Raw genomic sequence first — 10,284 nt, forward strand, 5'->3', positions numbered from 1 at the left:
GAGCCAGCACCTTTCTAATGTGAGGCTGAGAGCCTGGAAACTGCTTTTTGGGGCTCTGTCCCCACATGGCCACCAAAGGGTACTGGGTGTCCTGGAAAAAGGCTCAACTCTGCAGACAGGAAGTCAAATATTTGGGCTTCATAATCACCCAAGGAAAATGGGCCCTCAGCGCAGAACGAAAAGCAGTTATTACCAACCTCCCATGGCCCACCACTAGGTGAGCCCTATGTGAATTTTTGGGGGCAGCTGGATTCTGTCGGCTCTGGATCCCCAGGTTCTCGGCCATAGCCCAACCACTTTATGAGTCACTCTCAGGACAGGACAAACAACCCCTAAAATGGGGAGAGACACAGGCCCTCACAGAACTCAGAGACTTACTTGGGAGAGCCCCAGCTTTGGGTCTACCCGACACGGAAAAACCTTTTTGCCTATTTGTCCATGAAAAAGACAAAAACTGCATTGGGACTCCTAACCCAGACAGCTGGACCCTGGATAAGACCTATTGCTTACCTGTCCAAAAGACTGGACCCGGTCGCTTCCGGGTGGCCCCCATGCCTGCGGGCCTTAGCCACTACAGTACTCCTTGTCCGGGAAGCTGACAAGCTCACCCTCGGACAACAACTCACAGTCAAGTTTCCCCATTCTGTAATTATGCTCATGAACTGTCAGGGTCCACGATGGCTCTCCAACGCCAGGCTCACCCAATACCAGGGGCTCCTTCTGGAAAATCCTCGCATAAGCCTCCAGACTGTTCAAGCTTTAAACACAGCAACCTTCCTCCCCACAGCCGAAGGCGAGCCTGAACACGACTGCCTAGAAGTCATTACTGAGGTTCATGCCACACGGCCGGACCTACAAGACTCCCCTCTGCAGGACACAGAGGTTACACTCTATACTGATAGCAGCAGTTTCCTACAGGGTGGACTATGTAGAGCTGGCTACGCTATAACTACAGCTTCAGAGGTTCTGGAGGCAAAGGCACTTCCAGCCGGGTGGTCAGCACAATGAGCCAAACTCTGGGTTCTCATACGGGCACTACAGCTCTCAAAAGACAAAAGGGGTATGCTTTTGCCACCGTGCACATACACGGGGCCATCTACAAAGAAAGTGGCCTCCTCACGTCTGAAGGGAAAACCATCAAAAATAAAAGCGAAATCCTACAGCTATTGGAAGCTGTTTGGGCACCCCAGCGCCTAGCTACTATCCACTGCCAAGGACACCAGAAAGGGAATGATGAGCTGGCTGCTGGCAATTGCCTCGCCGATCATGCTGCGAAGGCAGCCGCCCAGGACACAGACGTAGCCATCATCGCTTCCACCACCCCAGTCTCGCCAACCCCTACCTACACCACAGCAGAAGACAGCTGGGTACAAAATGAGGGTGCCACCTGGCATCCTCAAGGTTGGTGGATACTGCGTGATGGCCGCTTATTCATATCGGCCGCCCTCACTCCCCGCATCATTTTGGAACACCACTCTACTTCCCACCTAGGCAAGACTGGACTTGAAAAGCTGCGAGCCAAAAACTTCTATATAGCCAGGCTCGCAGCCCTATGCCGCGCTATCACAGAGCGCTGTGCTACCTGTGCCAGACATAATCCCAAAACTGGATCGACCCCACCACCTGGGATCCAACGAATGGGATCTGCCCCTTTTGAGGGTCTTGAGGTAGACTTCAAGAAATGACCCCTCACCGAGGGACAAAATACCTTCTTGTCCTAGTCTGTACCTTCTCGGGCTGGGTAGAAGCCTTTCCCACCCGAACTGAAAAAGCCAGAGAAGTCACCAAAGTTCTCCTCCGTGAAATCATCCCACTGTTACGGGCTTCCCCTCACTATTCATAGTGACAACAGACCAGCCTTTGTCTCAGACGTGCTACAGACTCTGGCCTCGGCCCTCAATGTCTCCTGGAAGCTTCACACGGCCTACTGGCCTCAGAGTTCAGGGAAAGTAGAGCGCATAAACCGTACCCTGAAAGAAACATTGTCTAAGCTATGACAAGAAACCTCCCTGAGATGGACGGATCTACTCCCCTTAGCCGTCCTCCACTCCCGGTGTACTCCTTGAAAGGATGGTTTCTCCCGGTTTGAAATTCTCTATGGCCGGCCTCCCACGTTACTATCATCCATCCCAGGCAGCCTCAAAGTAGTAGGTGACTCACCTCCAAGGTCAGCTTATTGCCCTAGGGAAGATCCTTACGGGCCTACACTCACATCTACTAGAAAGAATTCCTACCTCATTAGGGACCCCTGTCCATCCCCACCTTCCAGGTAACAAGGTCTGACTCAAAGATTGGAAACGCGAGCCCCTCCACCCAATATGGACGGGCCCACACACAGTAATCCTTGTCACCCCCACTGCCCTTAAGGTCTCTGGAATCACACCATGGATTCACCACTCCCATGTCAAGCGAGCAGAGCTGGACCGGCCTGCCTGGACTTCCCATCCAGTGCCCAGCGTGCCACTGAAAACCACGCTTAAAAAATCCATCTGAATGCCAGTTCTCGTCTGCTCCTTCCTAACCTCACCACCCTCTGTCTACTGATTCTTTTAGCGTCCTTTCTCCTTGTCTCTGCGACCCTGTCTGATTGGACCCCAGCCCAAAGAAGCCTCCTCCTGTTTGGGTTTCTACTATGGATCTTTCCCCTATTCGCGCTCACCTGCCTATGGCCCTCTGCTTCTTAGGCCTATTCTACCCTTCCCTGATCGCCCCAGCCCAGCAGACATGTACCTGTGTCAGGCGCCCTTTACACCTGACTTTAAGATCCTCCTTTTTCTCCTATGATGTCATAGCCCTGGATTGTTACCATGGTGTCACGCCTACCCTCTGCATAAAGGACGATAACTCTTACTGGACTGCCATCCCTACACAGGCCTCCTCGAACCTATGCAGGTTTTATGGTCGAAAGTCCCTCTGCTGGGACGTCGCCAACGGCTACCTGGACTCCCCTATCCGCACACAAATAGGCGTTAGGGGACCTGTCATAATTCCCCGGACTCTTCTCCCTGTAACCCCCATTTCCTGGGTTGTCTACTGGGGCCTTAACCTTACCTCTTTACGCCAACCACCACTCCTAAACTCCCCAGATTTCACTCAACAGCTCCTCAATACATCTTACCAGTTTTGGCTCAACTCCACTCCTTTCCCCACCAGTTCCCCCTGTTGGATTTGTCTGCCCCTTATCCGTTCAGCTTTCTTCAGAATACCCGTTCCACCCAACTGGCCCCTCCGCAACTCCACCTTCCGCCTCAATAGTTACCGAACCCATCGGTGATCCCGTCCTGCTGGCTCTGGTCATAAACCTCACCTGTTACCTACCCCCTGGCCTCACCCAGGCTCCCGACCCCCGCTGCCGGAGTTTTTCTGCACCTTTACCCTTCTGCATGCCTCCCGGCATATTTCTCTTCTGTGACGGAGACTACCCATACAGGTGTCGGGACACACATAATGGAAGTGGCTGCATCCTCACTTTCATTTCTCCTTCTGCCACCATTTTTACTGACGCTGAATTCCAATCACAGGTCTCCCCTTCCCTTCGCACCCGTCGGGTGGCTTTCATCCCTTTCCTCATAGGTACTGGCATCTTTACAGGGCTCGCCCCTGGCGCCTCCGGCCTAAGGACTTCCATCAGCTTTTATTACAAACTTTCTCAAGAACTGAGTGATGACATGGAGCGGGTCGCAGACTCACTCATGTCACTCCAGACCCAGCTCTCCAGCCTGGTGGCGGTCTCCCTCCAGAACCGGCGAGCTCTAGACCTGCTCACGGCCGAGAAAGGTGGGACCTGTCTCTTCCTCCAAGAAGAATGTTGCTACTGCATAAACCAGTCTGGAATCGTTGTCACCAAGGTCTGTGAGCTCTGGGATCACATACAGCACCGCCATGAGGAGCTCACCTCCTGGGGGTCTGGCTCTCAGTCCTGGACTTCCTGGCTCCTCCCTTTGGCGGGTCCCTTACTCTCCATTCTCCTCCTTGCTACCATCGGCCTGTGCATCTTCAATGCCCTTGTCCGCTTCATTGAAAATACCGTCTCCCGTCAGACCACCACCGGCATCCTTGCCCTACGGGGCTATCGCCCCCTCGATTTAAATGATGATCTTCAGGGTTCCCCTTCCGATCATCAACAGGGGGGACATGTTGGAGCAGCTTCCCTGTGAGCACAGTTGTTAGAGGCTTTCCTGTCAGAGCAGTTTTCAAGCGATCACAGCTGTTAGGGACGGACCTCCCCGGCACCCCCGCCAGCTTTAACCAATCCCTTAGCGCTGCAATAGCAATGGCGCGAATTCTCCCAAATCCGGAAGCCTAACCCTATAAAACAAAGCGCCCGACCCCAGTAAGTGCTCAGTCTTTTTGGGAACGATCCCGCTGAGCCCGCCAATGAAATAAAGCTATGTTCTCCCTGATCTCTACGTGCCGCTTGAGTTTTTGAGTCTCCGCCGTTTTTTCCGCAACAATAATAATAGCAGGTACTACAAAGAGAGATAAAGAAATATATTCAGCTGAACTAAATGAATGCAAAACTTGATAAAATATTATGTAGTAATTGTTAAGTGTGTATTATATGTCAGAAAATTTCAAAAGACTGATTAAAATATAGCATGCAAAAATAATACAAAATATTCTTAGGCTCCGCCCTGTCCAAGGCAAGTAATGGCAGGGAGAAGGGACTGAATCTAGGACAATACACATAACAGATGCAGCAAAAAAGAGAATGAAAACAGCAGTGAGGAGAATGAAGTCCCCTAATATGGTCTTTCTAAAACTAGACCCTGTCATCTGAGTACTTATCTGTACGGTGTAGAAGTTTTAGGTCCTCCGGTGGTTGACTGGAGTATGTAGGACCTTTGTCTTTTTCTTCTGTTTATGTGGGTGCATTCGTACAGGGCTTCACTCGAGAGTGGTGAATCCAGGAGTCAAATTCTGGGATTTTTACTGTTGTGGAAGTAGAAAGAATCACGGTGTAGGGTCCTTTCCACACTGGATCTAGTGTTGGAGTTAGAGAAAGAAGAGATTTGATAAGAACTTCATCTCCTGGGTTAAATAGGGGTTTTTGACCCCCTCGAGGTTGAGCTTCTGATAATTGTTGGATGGCTTGTTGGAACTGTGCTAAAGAAGTTATATGTTGGGTTAGTTTTATAGTCTCATGATCAGCTAGGAGGTCATTGGTTAAGAAAGGCCTATCATACAACATTTCAAAAGGCTTAGGCCACACTTCGTTGGGGTATTTAGAATACAGAGGAGAGCTATGGGAGTAAAGCTGTCCAATTTTGACTAGTTTCTTGTGATAATTTTCTAAGATGTCTTCTGATAATGTCATTGGTCTTTTCTACCTTGCCTGAGTATTGTGGCCTCCAAGCATAATGGAGGTGATAGTCTATTCCCAGGGCTTTGGATACACCCTCGGTGACTGAAGATTTGAAGGAAGGCCCATTGTCGCTTTGAAGAGACTTGGGGAGGCCAAATCTAGGTGTAATTTCCATAATTAGCACCTTAACTACTTCTATTGCCTTTTCTGTTTTACAAGGAAAGGCTTCAAGCCAGTAGGTGAAGGTGTCCACCCATACTAGGAGATACTTGTATCCTTTGGCTTTGGGTATATGGGTGAAGTCTAATTGCCAATCCTCTCCTGGGCATTTGCCTTGTCTTTGTACCCCTATGAGTGTCTGAGGATGTGTTAGGGGGTTATTCTTAAAGCAGACTTCACAAGATGTGAGAATATCTTGTATAGTCCTATGAAGGCCTTTTCCTGTGAATAATTTTTGAGCCATTTGTAAAGTTTTTGTCCCTCCCTAAGTGGAAGGTTTGGTGAAGTTTTCAGAACTTTCCATTGGTTGGCATCTGGGAGGTGTAAACGACTATCCTCCCCTTGTAACCAACCCATGGATTGGGCAGTGTAGCCCCTTGCCTTAACCCATTCTTGTTCTTTTTGAGTATATTGGGACTTAATGTGGATTATGGACCCATCCAAAATTAAAAGAGTTAGTGTAGGGTTGAGAGTTAGTTTGGCAGCATTTTTAGCTGTTTGGTCTGCTAATCTGTTGTCCTTAGAATTTTCATCACTTCCCTTTTGGTGTACCTTGCAGTGTATAACTGCTATTTCTTTAGGAGAAAGTACTGTCTGTAGTAGTCTGTTGAACTCCTGGTGAAATTTGATAGGAGACTTGTTGGCAGTTAGGAAGCTTCTTTCTTTCCAAATACTTTCATGGGCATATAATACCAAAAAGGCATATTTTGACTCTATATATATTGGCTCTTTTTCCTTTGTTTAGCTCTAGTACTCGAGTAAGAGCTATTAGCTCAGCCAGTTGTGTACTGGCTCTAGAAGGAAGGCTTGCATGTTCTAAGATATTATGTAAAGTAACAACAGCATATCCAGCCTTTCGTATTCCATTTTCTACAAAAGAGCTCCCATCAGTAAAAAGTGTCCAATCTGGATTGTCTAAGGATGTGTCTTGTAAGTCTGGTTTAGCAGCATAGGTTTGTAGTAAAACTTGCTGACAGTTATGTATTAGCTCCTCTCCCACCTCAGGGAGGAATGTGGCTGGATTGAGAGAAGAACAGGTCTGTATCTGAGTTACAGGACCTTCTAGTAAAAGAGCTTGATATCGTAAGAGGTGGCTATCTGTGAGCCAGTGACTACTGTCAGTATTTAAAACTCCTTGAATGTGATGGGGGACAAAGACAGTTAGGTTTTGCCCCATCGTGAGCTTGGTGGCTTCAGGAACCAGAAGGGCAGCTGCAGCTATTGCCCAGAGACAAGCTGGCCAGCCGCACGCTACAAGGTCTAGTTCTTTACTTAAATAGCCTGCTGGTTGCTGTGAGGGTCCTCTGGGTTGCGTTAGGACTCCTAAAGCCATTCCCTTTCTTTTTGTTATATATAAATGAAAGGATTTTCCTGTAGGAAGGCTTAAGGGCGGGGCACTTAACAGTGCATGTTTTAACAGGCTAAAAGCTTGTTCAGCCTCTGAATTCCAAAGTAGTAGATGAGTATTTGCAGTTTGAGTATCTTTAATTAGTTGATAAAGGGGGGGCAGGCCATTTCTTCATATCCTGGGATCCATAGACGGCAGTAGCCAGTAATGCCCAGGAAGCTCCTTAATTGCTTTAAGGTCTTAGGTAGAGGATAAGTAGAGATGGGACGAATTCTGTCCTTCCCTAGGGCCCTGGTTCCTTCAGAAATAATCAGCCCAAGGTATTTGACAGAAGTCTGACACATCTGGGCCTTGGCCTTGGAAACTTTGTAACTCTCAGAGGCTAGAAAATTTAAAAGGGCAATAGTGCCTTGGCTGATGAGATCTTCAGATGGAGCACACAATAAAAGATCATCAACATATTGTAAAAGAGTACAACTGTTATAGGCAAAATCTGCTAAGTCCTTAGAGATGGCCTGTCCAAAAAGGTGTGGACTATCTCTAAACCCCTGAGGGAGGATGGTCCAGGTGATCTGTGAAATCTGGCTTTCAGGGTCCTCAAAGGCAAAGAGATATTGTGAGTCAGGGTGCACAGGTATACAGAAAAAGGTGTCTTTTAAATCTAATACCGTGAACCATCTGGCACTTTCAGGTATTTGGGCTAGGAGAGTGTAAGGATTTGGAACTATAGGGTCTGTAGGAATGACTGCCTCGTTGATGGCCCGGATGTCTTGAACTAATCTCCATTCTCTATTTGGTTTGGGAACCCCTAAGGTGGGGGTGTTGCAGGGCTGTTGTATTCTCTAAGGAGTCCTTGTTGTTTGAGACTGTTAATGATAGGGATTAGTTCTTTCCGTGCCTTGGGTTTCAGAGGGGATTGTTTCCGGCAAGGAAATAAGGTGGGGCCTTAAGATGGATGTGGACTGGAGTGGCCATTAAGGCACGACCAGTTGTCCCTTGTGATGCCCAAACATCAGAGTTGATGTTGGTTTCTACTACTGGAAGGCAGCTAGAAATACTTCCAGGGGCTAGGAGAACAATAGTTCCCATTGCCATCATAATGTCTCTTCCTAATAGAGGAGTAGGGCTTTCTGGAATGATTAAGAATGAGTGGGAGTACATTAGGTCATCCCATATGCAGCCTAAGGGCTGGGAAACATTTAGTAATTGGCTTGCCCCTGACTCCGTGGACGGTAACATATCGATTGGAGAGGGTCACTGGATTGGAGAGGAAGACAGAGAATGTGGCTCCTGTATCTAGAAGGAAATCAGTAGGCTTTCCTTCTACTTCTAGGATTATCCGGGGCTCAGGGGTCCCGATGGTTAGATGGAACAAGGAAGCCACTTGCCCCATCAGTCCCGAGTGGGAGTCTGACTGAATGAGACTGGCCTCGGGGGTGATCCCCTTCAAAGATGGGACAGGGCCGTGGAGGTCTCCGAGTCGGCCCTGGTTGCCGTGAGCATTCCTTTCACCAGTGATCGGACTGTCTACATTGGTGGCAGTCGGACCTTCCCTTTCCCCGGGTTCGCTGTAAGGCAGCCACTAGTATTTCTGTCTTTTTTCTTATTTTCCTTTCCTTGTCCTGGGCTTCCTCTGGTCCCGATTGTAAAAGACAGTATTGGCCATTTTGAGTAGTTGGTCCAAGGTGCCTTCAGGACCAATAGCCAATTTTTGTAATTTCCAGCAGATATCTGGGGCAGCCTGAGTTATAAATTTGTGTTTTAAAAGAATTTCCCCTTCAGGGGGGTCTGGCCCTGTAGGAGTATACTTAATTAAGGTCTCCCTGAGCCTTTCTAAAAAGTCTGAGAGATTTTCTTCCAAATTCTGGCTAATAGTAGATAGTTTTGTATAATTGATGGGTTTGGCCCTTGTTCTCCTTAGTCCCTCTAAAATGCATGCCAGAAAGTGTTTTCTTTGCCAATTTCCCATGGCTGTATCAGGATTCCATAGTGGGTCATCAGTGGGTACTGTCTGTTTCCCTGTAGGGAAGGGTTCCCGAGTGGAATCCCGTGCTGTCTGTTCCTCATGACACGCTAGGAATTGATCATCTCCAAACTTTCCGGCAGCTTGCAAGGCTGCTTGTCTTTCAGAACTGGTGAGAGTCCGATTCAGGATTAACATAACATCTCTCCAAGAGAGCTCAAAGACCTGAGTTAAATTTTGGAAAGCTTCTATGTATTTGTCAAGGTCATCCGAGAACTTCCCTAGATCTCCCTTTATTTATCTGAGATCTTGTGAGGAAAAAGGGACTTGAACCCTGGCAGACCCAAATTCTCCTCCTGGCATCTCTTGTAAGGGAAGGAGATTTACTCTATACTGGGGGCGCGTTAGTATAGGAGGTCCTGGATATGGAGGACAATTAGAAGCAGCTGGAGCAGGAACCAGCTCCAGAGGAAAAGCAGGATATATACTTTTGGGGCGGTCCCTTGACTGGGTGTTTGTTGAAGGGACTCCCTCAGGAGAGGAGGATCCCACTGGGATTTCTTTTGGAGGAGTCTCTTTAGGAGGGGTCTCCCTAGGGAGAATCTCCTTAAAAGGAGTCCCCCTAGAAGGAGTCCTCTTAGGAGAAGTCCCCTTAAAAAGTGACTCATTAGGGGACGAGAGGCAAGAGATCACAGCCAAAAGAGCTGGGTCAACTCTACATTTCTTACAGAGATCTGGGTTGTCCCTCAGGACAAAAAAAGCCTGAACAAATGGAACTTCTGACCGTGTGCCCTCCTTTCTGCAAAACAGGTCTAGTTGCATGATAGTATTATAATTAATACTTCCCTTAGAAGGCCAAGTCTCCCCATCTTCCAACGAGTATTTAGGCCAAATCTCTGAACAAAAGAAAACCAGGCGCTGCTTCTTCAAAGTCTAAGGGTCAAATTTGTCCCAGTGTTTCAAGATGCAATTCAGGGGGGTGTAGGCACATGAGGGCTGATTGCCCATCTGAAAGGAAGGAAAAAGAAAAAGGCGTCCCTTCGCAATTCATCTCCCACAATCTGCTCTGGGGCGTCCCCAAGATGTGTGAGCCATGGACACCGTGTGACCGGTTCCGAGGCAAGTGGGGAGACACAGTACGCCAGAATTATTCGCACTTACCTGGGCGGCCTGGCCCGTGCCTCTGGGTGGGCGCCTACCCTGGTCCCGCCTGAATGTTTGGCGCTGGCCCACAGGTCGATAAAGGCTGTGGCCGATAATGAGGTGCCCTAAAGTAGCAGGGTATATATCCTGACTCTGAGCATCACAGAAATTGATTGCATGATTAATATAATAGTGGTCATTTAAATAAAGATATTTAAGGAGAGAGTATATACTCAAGGGGTGTAGGGAAGGCATGTAACATGTGCAGAAAGGCAAGGGGGGGACATTTTGATTCCCAATGGGCAA

At 48.2% G+C, this 10,284-nt stretch overlaps 1 protein-coding gene across 1 annotated transcript; it reads left to right on the plus strand.

Annotated features, from left to right (window-relative positions):
- The first annotated feature begins 3,079 nt into the window (after nucleotides 1–3,079).
- LOC117014978 (syncytin-1-like) lies at nucleotides 3,080–4,633 on the plus strand. Its single transcript, XM_033093299.1, has one exon. It carries the CDS (start codon nucleotides 3,384–3,386, stop codon nucleotides 4,155–4,157), a length of 774 nt encoding a protein of 257 aa, XP_032949190.1. The 5' UTR covers nucleotides 3,080–3,383; the 3' UTR covers nucleotides 4,158–4,633.
- Nucleotides 4,634–10,284: the final 5,651 nt, after the last annotated feature.

This window comes from Rhinolophus ferrumequinum, chromosome 22 (genome assembly GCF_004115265.2).
Source record: "Rhinolophus ferrumequinum isolate MPI-CBG mRhiFer1 chromosome 22, mRhiFer1_v1.p, whole genome shotgun sequence".
Classification (NCBI taxonomy): domain Eukaryota; kingdom Metazoa; phylum Chordata; class Mammalia; order Chiroptera; family Rhinolophidae; genus Rhinolophus; species Rhinolophus ferrumequinum.

Excerpts from the sequence above, each read along its gene's own strand:
- LOC117014978 (XM_033093299.1), top strand. The coding sequence starts at position 3,384 with ATGCCTCCCGGCATATTTCTCTTCTGTGACGGAGACTACCCATACAGG.